The sequence below is a fragment of the Scyliorhinus canicula genome, chromosome 1 (assembly GCF_902713615.1).
Source record: "Scyliorhinus canicula chromosome 1, sScyCan1.1, whole genome shotgun sequence".
Classification (NCBI taxonomy): domain Eukaryota; kingdom Metazoa; phylum Chordata; class Chondrichthyes; order Carcharhiniformes; family Scyliorhinidae; genus Scyliorhinus; species Scyliorhinus canicula.
The window spans coordinates 67,409,555-67,426,146 of NC_052146.1; the positions used below are offsets into that span (position 1 = coordinate 67,409,555).

The window sequence follows — 16,592 nt, forward strand, 5'->3', positions numbered from 1 at the left end:
CCAAGCACCAGGAGTAGTTAAACCTCTCCACCCTTCGCTTTGCCCGATGACGCCTTGCAGTCCATCCGCGCATTGAGAAACCAACAAGTTGTATGGCACAGTATAGTTGTGAGTAATAGGACAGCTGTATTCTCTTTGATAAAGAACTCAATATTAAATAAAACAGATTTTAATGCATGTTCAGTTACAATTGTGGAAAAATTCTAAGAACACATTGAAATTCCTTACTTTAGTAATACACAGATAAAGTAGATTTGCTCCTGATCAACACTACCCCATGAGTGTTAGCAAGGTGGGTTTCTAACAAGGCCCAGCAGGCATGCCTTCATGGGCGAAAATAATAGATTATTTATAAACTTGCACTGCAATTGGATCAAACCACGTGCTTTCGCCTCTGATTGACCGCTCCATTCCAAGGGAAAGACCAAATTGTGGACCAGCTGCCAGGTCTGCACCAGCCTCTCTTCCAGCATGGACGTTAAGCCTTGTTCCAGTAGGAGTTAAGGGGCTGGCAGGAGGGATATTTAAAATCAAAAGTACTTTGCATTATACTGGACACGATAACATTGACATTGACATCCTGTTGTAGAATTAATCTTGTACTAAGCACAGATACAAAAAGCGATCCACCCCCTCCTACAAACATATAATAAAATTACAATGGCCTTTTGGTGTTTCTTGGGCCTGTGCATAATCAGGCCATGATATCATCAGTGATATCATACTGTCCAGTTGCTTAAAGTGTGACTGATTCCCGCTCATTGAGAAGCTCTGGCCCATTGGGCCAAGTGTACTGATAGCGAGTGAGAAACCTGAAATAAGATCTCGTCCCAGTGATGTCTTGCTCCGCAGTGTCCATCTGTGGAAGGTGTGGCCCTGCAAAGGTCTTGAAAGATTTACAAATGTCACTTTCTGCTTTCCTTTCCCGAGAAGGATGACGACGATCTATCTGGTGTCACTCGGCTCTGGAGAGGAGAGAGTAACAAATAAAAGTTTCAATTTGCAGACAGTCAATCATCTGCCCGTTGCAGGTATGCAGCATCACCGCTCAGCATAGCTAGCTTTATATAAATGGGAGCCTGACCCAGGCAGGTTGCCCTGGTTACCAGCAAGTTGGACAGGCAAGTCAAAGTCCTGTCCTGCCAGACTCTAACCAGCATTACTGCCTGAGAGGAAAGTCCTTCTTGTCATTACTGTACAAGCCATCTTTCCCTAGTTGCTTGTGTTGTCGGATGCCATCTCTGTGCCAGTCTTGTATAGATTATAGAATGTACAGTGTAGAAGGAGGCCATTCAGCCCGTCGAGTCTGCACCGGCCCTTAGAAAGAGCACCCTACTTAAGCCCACACCTCCACCCTATCCCCATAACCCAGTAACCCCACCTATCCTTTTTCGACACTAAGGGCAATTTAGCATGGCCAATCCACCTAACCTGCACATCTTTGGACTGTGGGAGAAAAATGGAGTACCCGGAGGAAACCCACGCAGACACGGGGAGAAAATGCAAACTCCACACAGACAGTGACCCGAGGCCAGAACTGAACCCCAGGTCCCTAGAGCTGTGAGGCAGCAGTTCTAACCACTGTGCCACCTTGCCGCCTACAATCTGCGGAGTTTCCAATTGCTCAGTGAACTACGCACCATCTCTCTGTGAGAGCTGCTGGTCAGGGTATGCAGAATGCTTCCATCCTTCAGGCTGGCTCCATGATAGATGATGTTTTCCGTTCGGAGTTGCTTCACCCGGATCTGCAAATGTTGAAGCAGCTTCAATGTCCCAAAAGTCTTCTGTCTGAATGAGGCCACTGCAGAGGAAGCCATTGATGGAGTGGAGGTAGGCTGCAAATGAGAAGTTTCACCGTGTTCCTTCAAGAAATACAAACACACAAACATATATCGAGATTACTTTGTGTGAGTATAATCCAATTTGATTTTGCCAGATCAGAGAATGATGGAATCTCTACAGTGCAGAAAGAGAGCATTCGGCCCATCGGGTCTGCACCGACCCGCCGAAAGAGCACCCTAACCAGGCTCCTGTAACCACATAACGCCACCTAACCCATGCATCCCTGGACACTAACGGGCAATTTAACATGGCCAATCCACCTAACTGCACATCTTTGGCCTGTAGGAGAAAACCGGAGCAGCCGGAGGAAATCCACACAGACAGCCACCCAAGGCCGGAATTGAACCCGGGTCCCTGGTGCTGTGAGGGAGCAGTGCTAACCACTGTGCTGCCCAGATGTGGATCTATATTCTATATCAAGGTCAATGTGTATCTGAGCCAGTGAACACTTAAGGCAGAATTTTACAGCCCCATTACAGTAGGGATTGGGGCCAGAATATGTGGCAGGCCATTCAAAAGTCTATTGACTTCAGCGGGACAGGAAATTCCTGATGGTGGAAGGGGCTGGAAAAACTCAATAGCAGGAGGGACTGGAAAATCCATCGGCCATTAGTCTTTTCACAAGCTTTTTTTGCTATTTCCAAGGAACCTCGTCCTACAAGATGGGCTGAAGAACTAGATAAGCGTGGTCAGAGATAAGAGGAATGGAAGATGGAAATAGAAGGATTCATGCATTGATGGGTTGGAGGGAAAGACACAGTGAGGGGCTAACTAGAGGGAGAAACACACAAAGGCTTTGAGATGAAGGGACAGAGCCACACCGAATTGATGGAGCTGACCAGAGATGTACACACGGGTCCTCTATAAAATGACCAATTTACACTGAGGGCCAGATCATCAAAATACTTTAATTTTCACTTGGGCTCAGCTTCAGAGGCATCCTGGTGCAGAAATGCAGCAGCTTCACCATGTCACAGAGAAACTGGGCTGGGATTCTCCCCTACCCGGCAGGGCGGGGGGTCCCGGCGTAGCGGAGTGGCGCCAACCACTCCGGCGTCAGGCTTCCCCAAAGGTGCGGAGATCCGCACCTTTAGGGGCTAGGCCCGCGCCGGAGTGGTTTCCGCTCCGCCAGTCGGCGCCAAAACTGGCGCCAATGGCCTTTGGCGCTACACCGCCCGGCGTCGGGGCTGGCCAAAAGGCCTTCACCGGTCTGCGCATGCGCCGGTGCGTCAGCGGCCGCTGACGTCACCACCGGCGCATGCGCGGTAGGGGGATCTCTTCCGCCTCCGCCATGGTGGAGGCCATGGCGGCGGTGGAAGAAGAAGAGTGCCTCCATGGCACTGGCCCGCCCGCCGATCGGTGGGCCCCGATCGTGGGCCAGGCCACCGTGGGGGCACCCCCCGGGGTCCGACCGCCCCGTGCCCCCCTCAGGACCCTGGGGGCCCGCTCGCGCCACCAATCCCGCCGCCACCAGAGGTGGTTTAAACCACGTCAGCGGGAGAGGCCTGTCAGCGGCGGGACTTCGGCCCATCGCGGGCCGGAGAATCACCGCGGGGGGCCCGCCGATCGGCGGGGCGTGATTCCCTGCTCCCGCCGATTCCCGGGTGGCGGGAATTCCGGCCACGGCGGGGGCGGGATTTATGCCGGCCCCGGGCGATTCCCCGACCCTGCGGGGGGTCGGAGAATTCCGCCCCTGATGTTCAACAGTCCAATTTACTGAACAATAATGTTCTCAATTAGGGATTGGAATGACTTTGGGAAATTGATGAATATTTAATATTGTGGGTTTGTTTTAAAATCAGTTTTTGCAGTGATCTTGAAATTATTCCTTTTGTGTAAAAAAAGTAAGACGGCAAAACTTGCTACCACAAGTTGGGACAAATAGGGGCGATAAGGGGAAGCTCAGGAGGAGGAAGGGAATATGTTGATCGGAGTGACATAGAAATCCACATGAGGTTTCTTCTGAGGACAGGCATTTTCATTGCCAACGAACAACCCCTTACCAAGGCCTGCCTGACTGGCCCGGTCGTCCCCAGATCCCACTTGCCCCTCTGCGACAATGCACAACCATTCTGCATTTGCAGCCCCTGCAATGGCCACCACTAGTGGTAGCATTGCTGAGCTGCCGGCAGCTCTTGGGGAATAAGCCACCAACCTTAATAGGATGGCAGGCAATTTAATTGGCAGCTGCTGGCAATACACACTCCCGGCTCCTCCTGCCCACCAAAGCCCCTGCCCCACCCCTCAGTATTCTGGCCATTAATTCTGTTTCTGTCTCCCGAGAAGCTGCGTGACCTGCTGAGTAGTTCCAACATTTTCTGTTTTTATTTGAGAAGACCATCAGCTGTAGGAACAGAAGTAGGTCACTTGGCCCATCGATTCTGCTCTGCCATTCAATGAGATCATGGCGGATCTGATAGACTCCTGAACTCTAATTTCCTCTCTTATTCTCATAACCATTGATTACCTTGCTGATTAAATATCTGTCTATCTCAGCCTTGAACATATTTATCGACCCAGCCTCTACATCTCTCTGTGGTAAAGAATTTCACAGATTCACTACCCTCTGAGAGAAGCTGGGGTAGTTCTCCTAAGAATAGACAGGATGGGCGGCACAGCGGTTAGCATTGCTGCCTCACAGCGCCAGGGATCCGGGTTCAATTCCAACCCGAGGTGACTGCGTGGAGTTTGCACTTTCTACTCGTGTGTGCATGGGTTTACTCCAGGTGCTACAGTTTCCTCCCACAGTCCAACGATGTGCAGGTCAGGTGGATTGGCTAAATTGCCCCGTGTTCAAAAGTTAAAGTGGGGTTACTCGGTTACGGGGATAGGGTGGGGGTCGTGGGTCTAGGTAGGGTTCTCTTTCAGAGCGTTGGTGCAGACTCAATGGGCTGAATGGCCTCATTTTGCACTGTAGGGATTCTACGATTAAGACACTTATAGGGGAGGGAAGAAGTATAATGTTGGGAAAACTAAGTTACAGCACAATGAAGTATGTGAATTATACTCAACAATGTCACTGAATATAAAGAACATGTTGTATTCCCCATCACTGTCCTTTCTGAGCTTCAATAAATTAATGATACCACAAAGTCAGTATCCAATTAAAATCTACATTAACGGCATTCAAAAGGTATCTCGACCTGGATAGGATAGGTATAGATGGATTGGATGAGTATAGAGGGATACGGCACCAGGAAGTGCTGAGGGTTTTGGCCAAGGATGGCATCATGACCGGTACAGGCTTGGAGGGCCGAAGGGCCTGTTCCTGTGCTGTATTATTCTTCGTCACACTGAAGACAGTCATTGCATGAATCCAATTAGGTACACCACATATTATCAGTGGGAGGTTGGGGCTCCTATATTATCAAAATGGATAGTTTAAATGTTACAGCCAACTTATTGAGCATTCTTTGAACTCACCTGATAGGACTTCATTTATTGAAAACTTACTGGAACTTTTAGAATTATTGAATCATAGAATGGTTGCAGCACAGAAAGCGGCCCTTTAAGCAATTCACTCAGCGCCATTCCTCTACCATTTCCCTGCAGCCCTACAAATGTTTCATTTCCGATAACAATCCAATTCCATTTTGAAAGCCTCAGTTGACCTTGCCTCCACCATCCTCTCAGGCAGTGCACCCAAGATCCTCACTCGCTGTGTGAAAAAGATTTTCTAATTTCTCTATTGGTTCTTTTGCTAATTAATTACCTTAAATCTGTGTCCTCTGGTTCTCCATTGTTTTGTAACATCTACAAATTTTGAAATTACACCCTGTACACCAAGGTCTAGGTTATTTATATATCAGCAAGAGCAGGGATTGTAACACCGATCTGTGGAGAACTCCACTATGAACCTTCCTTTAATCTGTACAATAACCATCCACCACTACGATTTCCTGTTACTTTTATTCCACCAGTTTGAAGTTTGCTCACAAGTCTGTTGTGCAGCACCTTACCAAATGTCTTCGAGAAGTCCTTATACATCACATCAACAACATTATCCTCATCAATCTCTCCGTTACTTCAACAAAGTTGAGTAAGTTAATTACGATTTTCTTTAACAAATCCATGCTGGCTTTCAACGAATACAAAGAACAGTACACCACAGGAACAGACCCTTCGGCCCTCCAAGCCTGTTTTGTGATGCCTGTCATGATCATGATGCCTGTCTAAACTAAAACCTTCTGCGCCTCAGGGGTCCGTATCCCTCTATTCCCATCCTATTCATGTATTCGTCAAGATGCCCCTTAACTGTTGATATCATATCTGCCTCCGCCACCTCCCCTGGCAGCGCGTTCCAGGCACTCACCACCCTCTGTGCAAAAACCGTGCCTCGCACATCTCTTCTAAATGTTTCGCCTCGCGTCTTAAATCAATGTCCTCGAGTAATTGCCTTTTCCACCCTGGGAAAAAGCATTTGACTATCCACTCTGTCCATGCCACTCATAATTTTGTAAACTTCTATCAGCCCCTCAATCTCCGCTGTTCCTGTGAAAACAATCTGTGTTTCTCCAACCTCTCTGTGTTTACCGTGGAGAAAGACATGAAGACTTGGGAACCTGGGAAAGCTAGTGGCGATATACTGGGGACAGTTCGCATTAAAGTAGAGGAGGTGATGCACGTATTAAAATGTATGAAGGTGGATAAATCTGGCCCTGACCAGGTATATCCACGAACACTGCGTGAGGTTAGAGAAGAATTTGCGGGAGCCCTGAATGAGATATTTGCATCATTGTTAGCCACGGGTGAAGTACCAGAAGGCCGGAGGAAGTGGATGAGGCAGGGAAATTGACAACATTTAGAACATAGAACATAGAACATTACAGCGCAGTACAGGCCCTTCGGCCCACGATCTTGCACCGTCCTGTGAAACCCTTCTAAAGTCCCTCTACACTATTCCCTTATCGTCCATATGCCTATCCAATGACCATTTGAATGCGTTTAGTGTTGGCGAGTCCACTACTGTTGCAGGCAGGGCATTCCACACCCTTACTACTCTCCGAGTAAAGAACCTACCTCTGACATCTGTCCTATATCTATCTCCCCTCAATTTAAAGCTATGTCCCCTCGTACTGGACATCACCATCCGAGGAAAAAGGCTCTCACTGTCCACCCTATCTAATCCTCTGATCATCTTGTATGCCTCAATTAAGTCACCTCTTAACCTTCTTCTCTCTAACGAAAACAGCCTCAAGTCCTTCAGCCTTTCCTCATATGATCTTCCCTCCATACCAGGCAACATTCTTGTAAATCTACTCTATACCCTTTCCAATGCTTCCACATCCTTCCTATAATGTGGCGACCAGAACTGCACACAATACTCCAAATGCGGCCGCACCAGAGTTTTGTACAACTGCAACGTGACCTCATGGCTCCGAAACTCAATTCCTCTACCAATAAAAGCTAACACACCGTACGCCTTCTTAACAACCCTCTCAACCTGGGTGGCAACTTTCAGGGATCTATGGACATGGACACCGAGATCTCTCTGCTCATCCACACTACCAAGAATCTTACTATTAGCCCAGTACTCTGCCTTCCTGTTATTCCTTCCAAAATGAATCACCTCACACTTTTATGCATTAAACTCCATTTGCCACCTGTCAGCCCAGCTCTGCAGCTTATCTATGTCCCTCTGTAACTTGTAACATCCTTCTGCACTGTCCACAACTCCACCGACTTTAGTGTCATCTGCAAATTTACTCACCCATCCTTCTACGCCCTCCTCCAGGTCATTTATAAAAATGACAAACAGCAACTGCCCCAAAACAGATCCTTGTGGCACACCACTAGTAACTGGACACCAGTCAGAGCATTTCCCATCAACCACCACTTTTTGTCTTCTATCAGCTAGCCAATTTCTGATCCAAACTGCTAAATCACCCTGAATCCCATGCCTCTGTATTTTCTGCAATAGCCTACCGTGGGGAACCTTATCAAACGCTTTACTGAAATCCATATACACCACATCAACTGCTTTACCCTCATCCACCTGTTTGGTCACCTTCTCGAAGAACTCAATGAGGTTTGTGAAGCACGACCTACCCTTCACAAAACCATGTTGACTATCTCTAATCAAATTATTCCTTTCCAGATGATTATACATCCTATCTCTTATAAACCTTTCCAAGACTTTTCCCACAACAGAAGTAAGGCTCACTGGTCTATAGTTACCGGGGTTATCTCTACTCCCCTTCTTGTACAAGGGGACAACATTTGCTATCCTCCAGTCCTCTGGCACTATTCCTGTAGACAAAGATGACTTAAAGATCAAAGCCAAAGGCTCAGCAATCTCCTCCCTAGCTTCCCAGAGAATCCTAGGATAAATCCCATCCGGCCCAGGGGACTTATCTATTTTCACACTTTCCAGAATCACTAACACCTCCTCCTGATGAACCTCAAGCCCTTCTAGTCCAGTAGCCTGTATCTCAATATTCTCCTCGACAACTTTGTCTTTTTCCTGTGTGAATACTGACGAAAAATACTCATTTAGCACCTCTCCTATCTCCTCGGACTCTACACACAACTTCCCATTACTGTCCTTGACTGGCCCTACTCTTACCTTAGTCATTCTTTTATTCCTGACATACCTAGAGAAAGCTTTAGGGTTATCCATGATCCTACCTGCCAAAGACTTCTCATGTCCTCGCTTGGCTCTTCTTAGCTCTCTCTTTAGAGCCTTCCTAGCTAACTTGTAACTCTCAAGCGACCCAACTGAACCATCACGTCTCATCTTCACATAAGCCTCCTTCTTCCTCTTGACAAGTGTTTCAACTTCTTTAGTAACCCATGGTTCCCTCACTCGACCACTTCCTCCCTGCCTAACAGGTACATACTTATCAAGGACACACAGTAGCTATTCCTTGAACATACACCACGTTTCCATTGTGTCCATCCCCTGCAGTTTTCCTCTCCAGGCGATGCATCCTAAGTCTTGCCTCATCGCATCATAATTGCCTTTCCCCCAGCAATAACTCTTGCCCTGAAGTTTATACCTATCCCTTTCCATCGCTAAAGTAAACGTAATCGAATTGTGGTCATTATCACCAAAATGCTCACCTACCTGCAAATCTAACACCTGTCCTGGTTCATTACCCAGTACCAAATCCAATACGGCCTCGCCTCTTGTTGGTCTATCTACATACTGCATCAGGAAACCCTCCTGCACACATTGGACAAAAACGGATCCATCTAAAGTACTCGAACTATAGTGTTTCCAGTCAATATTTGGAAAGTTAAAGTCCCCCATAACAACTACCCTGTTATTTTCGCTCCTATCCAGAATCATCTTTGCAATCCTTTCCTCTACATCTCTGGAACTTTTCGGAGGCCTATAGAAAATCCCTAACAGGGTGACCTCTCCTTTCCTGTTTCTTAACTCAGCCCATACTACCTCAGTATTCGAGTCCTCATCAAATGTCCTCTCAGCCACCGTAATACTGTCCTTGACTAACAATGCCACCCCTCCCCCTCTCTTACCACCTTCCCTGAGCTTACTGAAATATCTAAACCCCGGCACCTGCAACAACCATTCCTCGCCCTGCTCTATCCATGTCTCTGAAATGGCCACAACATCGAAGTCCCAGGTACTAACCCATGCCGCAAGCTCACCCACCTTATTCCGGATGCTCCTGGCATTGAAGTAGACGCACTTTAAACCACCTTCCTTCCTACCGAAATGCCAAAAGGCATTTGGACAGATACATGGATAGGGAAGGTTACCGGGCAGCATGGTAGCACAGTGGTTAGCACTGTTGCTTCACAGCGCCAGGGTCCCAGGTTCGATTCCTGGCTTGGGTCACCGTCTGTGAGGAGTCTGCACGTTCTCCTGCATCTGCGTGGGTTTCTTCCGGGTGCACCAGTTTCCTCCCACAGGTCCTGAAAGACGTGCTGTTAGGTGAATTGGACATTCTGACTTCTCCCTCTGTGTACCCGAACAGTCGCCAGAATGTGGCGACTCGGGGATTTTCACAGTAACATCATTGCAATGTTAATGTAAGCCCATTTGTGACAATAACGATTATTATTAAAGGGATTTGGGCCAAATGCAGGCAAATGGGGTTAGCTTAGATGGGCTTTTGGTTGGCATGGACCAGTTTGGGTCGATGAGCCTGTCTCTGTGCCGTAGAATTATGATTCTCTCCTCACAGCTAATACCCTCCAGATCAGGCATCACCCTGGTAAACCTCTTCTGTACCCTTCCAAAGCCTCCACATCCTTCTGGTGGTGTGGTGAACAGAACTGTACACAATATTCCAAGTGTGGCCTAACTAAGATTCAGTATAGCTGCAGCAAAACTTGCCAATTTTTATACTCAATGTCCCACCCAATGAAGGCCAGCATGCCATATGCCTTATTGACTACCTTATCCACTTGCATTGCCATTTTCAGTGATCTGAAGACCTGTACAACCAGATTCTTCTACTGGTCAATACTCTTAAGGGTTATGCCATTTACTGTATATTTCCTATCTGTATTAGACCTTCCAAAATGTATTACCTCATATTTGTCCGGATTAAATCCGATCAACCATTTCTCCGCCCAAGTCCCCAACCAATCTATATCCTGCTGGATCCTCTGACAATCTTCATCACTATCTGCAACTCCACCAATCTTTGAATCATCCGCAAACGTATGAATCAGACGAGCTAAATTTCCCCCCAAATCATTTATATACACTACGAACAACAAATGTGCCAGCACTCTTCCCTGTGGAACATCACTAGTCACAGCCTTCCATTCAGAGAAAGCACTCTTTCACTGCTACCCTCTGTCTTCTATGACCTGGCCAGTTCTGTATCCAGCTTGCCAGCTCACCTCTGATCCCGTGTGACGTCACCTTTTGTACCAGTGGATCCTTGTCAAAGGCTTTCCTGAAGTCCATGAAGACAACATCCACTGCCCTTCTTTCATCAATCATCTTTGTCACTTCCTCAACAAAGTTGATCAAGTTAGTGAGACACGACCACCCTTCACAAAACCATGTTGCCTATTGCTAATAAGTCCATTTATTTCCAAATGTGAGTAAACCCTGGCCCTAAGAATCCTCTCCAATAATTTCCCTACCACTGATGTAAGGCTCACCAGCCTATAACTTCCTGGATTATCCCCGCTATTCTTCTTAAACAAAAGAACAACATTGGCTATTCTCCAGTGCACTGGGTCCTCACCTGTGGCCATTGAGGATGCAAAGATTTCTGTCAAGGCCCCGGCAATTTCCTCCCTTGCCTGCCTCAGTATTCTGAGGTAGATCCCATCAGGCCCTGGGGACTTATCTACCTTAATGTTTTTTAAGACGTCCAACACCACCTCCTTTTTGATATCAACACGACCCAGTCTATCTACACACCCTTCCCTAGACTCATCATTCACCAAGTCCTTTTCTTTGGTGAATACTGATGCAAAATACTCATTTAGTACCTCACCATTTCCTCTGGTTCTAGCATAGATTCCCTCCTCTGTCCTCAAGGGGGCCAAGCCTTTTCTTGGCTACCCTCTTGCTCTTTATATACATATAAAATGCCTTGGGATTCTCCTTAATCCTGTTTGCCAAGAACTTTTCATGACACCTTTTAGCCCTCCTGACTCCTTACTTAAGTTTCTTCCTACTTTCTTTGTATTCTTCAAGGGCTTTGTCTGTTCTCAGCCTTTCAGACCTTACAAATGCTTCCTCTTTCTTTTTGACTAGGCTCACAATATCCCTCATTATCCAAGGTTCCCGAAACTTGCCATACTTATCCTTCATCCTCACAGGAATATGCCGGTCCTGAATTCTATGCAACTGATATTTGAAAGATGCCACATGTCAGATGTTGATTGACCCGCAAACAGCCGGCTCAATCTAAATTTGTCAGTTCCTGCCTAATATTGTTATAATTACCCTTCCCCCAATTTACCACCTTCATCCGAGGACTACTCTTATCCTTATCCACAAGTACCTTAAAACTTATGAAATTATGTTCACTCTTCCCAAAATGCTCCCCTACTGAAACTTTGACCATCTGCCCGGACTCATTCCCCAATACCAGGTCCGGAATGATGTGTAAATAGTCCAACTAGGGAAGGGGTACGGCCTTTTCCCTAGTCGGACCATTTACATATCGTTTCAAGAAACTCTCCTGGATGCTTACAAATTCTGACCCTGCTTTCTCTGTACCTCCCTTTTTGAATAGCGGGGTTAGATTTTCTGCACTCTAATCTATAGGAACCATTTCAGAGTCCAAGAATTGCTTCAAAGAATTGCTTACAATTGCTTCCATTTGGAAGAACAAGGACCACAGCTGCATGGGAATATCATTGTAAGTTTCCCCTCCAAAGCAAACAACATCCAGACTTGGGAAATATATTTCCATTGCTCCATCAAAATCCTGGAACTCCCTTCCTAACAGCACTGTGGGTGCACCTACACCAAATGAACTGGAATAGTTCAAGAAGGCTTTAATGATTATCTCCTCAAGGGCAATTAGAGATGGGCAATAATTGCTGGCCTTGCCAACGAGATACACATCCTATGAATAAATAAAAAGAAAATCTACCCTGTCAAGCCCTTTCAGAGTCTTTTTTATTTTAGTAAGATCACCGCTCATTCTTGTAAACGCCAGAGAGTATAGGTCCATTGTACTTAATCTATCCTCATAGGGGAAGCATCTCATCACAGGAATCATTCTAATAAACCTTCTGAAAGAAAGTATATTTGGAAACCCGAATAATACACAGTACTCCAGAGGTCAGTCAGCTGTCCTTATCGGAGATAACATATTGGAAATACAAAAAAGCAATGTAGCTATCAGTAAAACAGAATTAAAATGCATGTGGATAGACATAGAAGATAAATCAAGGATCAATCACATTGTAGGGGTGTCCTCAGACTATTAATGGAAAGGAAGCAGAGGAAGAAATATACAGAAATTTAGGGAAATGAGCAGTACGCTGTGAAAAATAATCATATGGGATTTCAACTATCCTGAGATTAATCTGCCAGATGTGTGGTGCATGTAGAAATATGTACAAGGGTCCTTTTTAACCCATATGTAAGAAAAACACACACAAGAGATTCCTTACTGGATATCGTAATGGGAATGAAGCTGGACAGATAAGGGAAGTACAAATAAAGGAACATCCAGTCAATAGTGACCATAATGTAATAAAGTAATGTAATCTAAGAACAGGGTAACTGATTAAAGCCAGTTAACTTTGAGGTGTTGAGAGTAGAATTTGGAAAATAAATTTGACAATATAAAGGCCATCAATGATGTAGAACATCAACAGAAAACAAACAGCGATCAATAGAGTCCAGAAAAAAACCTAAATCGCCTGAAAGCAAGAACAAACAAATGAGACACATGGAAGAATAAAGACACATGGAAGAAAAAAGAGAAAAACAGAGAGTAAAGAAAGTGGTATACAATAAGTACATGGCCAACAGAAAGCATGACAAGGAAGAATACAAAGAGATTAGGAGAGAGGCCAAGGAAGCAATTTAGAAGGCAAGATACTATGAAGCTAAATTATCAAGGAACATAAAACACTGTAATAAATGCACCTGACGTCAGGGTCCCGACTATGAATCCTGGTCTGGATACGTGGTTAGAACCATACCGTCAGGAACTCGGCCAATTTTGCTTGGAGAATCGCGGGGGGGGGGGGGGGGGGGGGGGGGGTCTCTGTCATTGTCCCTCTAGCCGCGCCAATCATAGGAGCGGCGCCGGCTACGATTTTCCAGGTAAACGGCCATTCTCCGGCCCCGCCACGAACGCGATTTTGCCGCGGAGGCTCAGAGAATCCAGCCTAATTTCTATCCTAATTTCTATCATTACTTCTGAAATGAACCATGTTATTTCCTGTGCACTGATGTCTTGTGTGTGCAAAAAAACCCACACCGAAGTGAAGGAAGAAAAAGTAGGATGGAAATGGTTTAAAAAGTACAAAATTAACTATTGCTGCGTATTTCATTATGGTCCATAAATCCTTGGTGTTATGGGCCAGGGTTTAGAGAACCCCAAAGCGTGTCATGGAGTTCATCTGACTCACAACTTTTAATATATTTTGGTTATTGGGAGCACAAGGGCCCACTCTACAGGTGTGATGCAACAGAGATCTAAAGTACTTTTAAAACAAAACAATGTTTATTATTTGAATCTAGTTAACATTTGATAAACACACAGTAAACATCTTAGCAACTATCAACTCAAATACATCCCCCAAAGAATACAGTACTCTATAAGTAACCCTTAATCTTTCCTAGCAACATCCATAACACAAATACCCTCTTTAACAAAGACATCAGGTTTAAATTCGTTACTGAAAGCAGTTATCACTTTTAAATTAGCAAGTAATCTGAAGACATTCTTTTCATGCAGAGCGAGATCAAAATTACACCTTGTTTGGCTGGATGCAGCTCCAGCTACAGGATGCAGCTTGTACACTGTAGCTGCCAGCTCAAAAACGAAAGTAAAAGCAGACAGACATCTCAGCTCCACCCACACTCTGACATCACTGCAGCTATTTGATAAACACCCATTTCTTAAAGGTACATCCACTACAGCTATTTGATAAACACCCATTTCTTAAAGGTACTCTCACATGACATTGGGAGACCCATCTTAACATACAGTTTAGGTTGTAGAAGTGAGGCAAATGGGTTAAGTAAAATCACATGTTTACCAATGGCAGTTGGTGGATATCATTTTCTAGCATTTCGGTCTTCCTTTGATGTTCACTTTGATGCTTATAGAGGCTTCTGTAAAGGGACACAGTGTTGGTTTGTTTGGACAATGCTGCAGTACAGGCATATCCTACCACTGAACAACCATGTGCCCACATACCAAGTCTTTCTCTTTGTAAAGTATTTTCCCCTGATTAAACTATGCTATAAAGGCACCCTCTTTTTAAGTAATATTCCCTGTTTTCCTACAATAATGACTTTCATTCGTAGGACTCTCCAAGATGCTTTCCAAGAGCATTACAAATCAGATACTGAGCTTCATAAGTAGATTGTGTGCTGGATGGCAAAGAGAATGGTCAAGGGGTATGTTTTTAAGGAATGCATTAAAGGAGATAAGAGAGCAGAAGGTTAGGGAAGGAATTTGATAGCCCAGGGCTTTGGCAGCTGAAGGCATGGCTGGCAATGATGGAAGAATTAAAAATGGCAAAGCTCAAGGGCCAAAATTGGAGGAGCGCAGAGATCACAAGAGGTTTGTAGGGCAGGATCGATTACACTGCTAAAGAGGAGTAAAACTGTGGAGGAATATGAAACAAGGATGAGAATTTTAAAACTAAGATATTGCTTAACTGGGAGCCAGTGTAGTGCAGCGAGCACAGGGGAAATTTGTGAGCAGGATTTGATGCAAGTTAGGAGACTGGCAACAGACTTTGACAGAACTTAAGTTTATAGTGGATAGGAATGCACTGAAATAGTCAGGTCTAAAGGCAATAAAGGTATGTATGAGGGTCTTAGCAGCAGTTATGTTGAGGCAATGGAGGTGAGGGGTTGTTATGGAAATAAGCAGCCTTAGTTATGGAGTGGATATGTGGTAGGAAGCTCACCTCAGGGTCAAACATGAAGAAGGTTGTGAACAAGCTGGTTCAACTTCAAACATCTGCCAAGGGGAGGAATGAAGTTAGTAGAAATGGATACCACCCACCAGTGACTTAGTTATTAAAAGATTGGGGCAGTCCTTTTAATAAAAATAGAAGCGCCACACCCCACCTAGTCCCAGCTCTGGGAGAGTAAGAGGGAGAGGTAGTTTCAGCTGCAGCTGTGTCTCATCTTACATCAAGAAGAGACTTGGGCAGGCAGACCTATGGTTCCCTCATGTACACAGAGTTCCCAATCTCAGTCGACCTACCAGAAAGAGACTCTGAGTAAGACCCAAGTGCATCCTCACACAAACAGAGACAAAGAATCAGGAAAACAATTCCCATGTTTCTCTAATGACTGTGGGTTATGAGACCTGGTAAAAGCCTGTGACCACTCTATCTCAGGAGACTAAAACAAGCTCTTGTCCACATTTAAAGAGATGTAGAATTCACATACGTTTCATTCAATTTTTCCTCAGGCTTGTAAGTGGTCTCATCCTTCCATTTGTCCATGTTTCTCTGGACTGAACGTAACTCGTTACCCTTCTGAAGCTGCTGCTGAAGGGTGTTCTCCACTCTGCCCCCACTGTCCTTCAGTTGCAACCTCTGTAGCTTGCTGACCTCCTCAATGTGGTCCTGTGCAATGGACAATGCAGGAGAGATATGCCCATACATGCTTTCTATAAAATTATTACATTTTATAGAACATTAAATAGTTTTGTCATGACTATTTAAAAGGTCTTTCACTTAATTTTCTCAGACATACAATTTACCTGGAGCACACGAAGAACAATGCAACAGCCTCCTAGTGGAACCTAAAAAGAAAAATTCCAAATGGAATTTTTGGGGTTTTATATGAAAATCCAATCTGCAAGATGTGTTTCATTTCCTGTATTCTTAGAGTGATAAGGAAGTTGCTGCAAGTATATAATGTTAGCAGTCTTTTATGGACCGATCTCAAGATGTCTGCCTCCAGAGGCAGAGGCTCATGGTATCATCACATGACTATAACACATCAGTCAGTCGGGCAGTGCAGAAATGCATTTCCAAAACCCAAACATCCCCTTTCCCTTTTCACAAAAAAGGATAGAAACATCCCCTTTTCCCCTAAAGAACAAAAGACAAATTTGCATATATTATCCAGTTACCCTCTGTACATCCACTATTCT

General features: G+C 45.2%; 1 protein-coding gene across 1 annotated transcript in view; it reads right to left on the bottom strand.

Moving 5' to 3' along the window:
• Nucleotides 1–222: 222 nt before the first annotated feature.
• The window catches only part of si:ch211-102c2.8, a 114,904-nt gene continuing 98,534 nt past the window's right edge, over nucleotides 223–16,592 (bottom strand). Inside the window, exons 20-23 of the mRNA XM_038793481.1 lie at nucleotides 15,881–16,059; nucleotides 14,509–14,584; nucleotides 1,641–1,862; nucleotides 223–965 (exon numbers count right to left, since the gene is read on the bottom strand). Of these exons, the coding sequence (XP_038649409.1) occupies nucleotides 906–965; nucleotides 1,641–1,862; nucleotides 14,509–14,584; nucleotides 15,881–16,059 (537 nt within the window). The 3' untranslated portion in view covers nucleotides 223–905. The remainder of the gene's footprint in view (nucleotides 966–1,640; nucleotides 1,863–14,508; nucleotides 14,585–15,880; nucleotides 16,060–16,592) is intronic.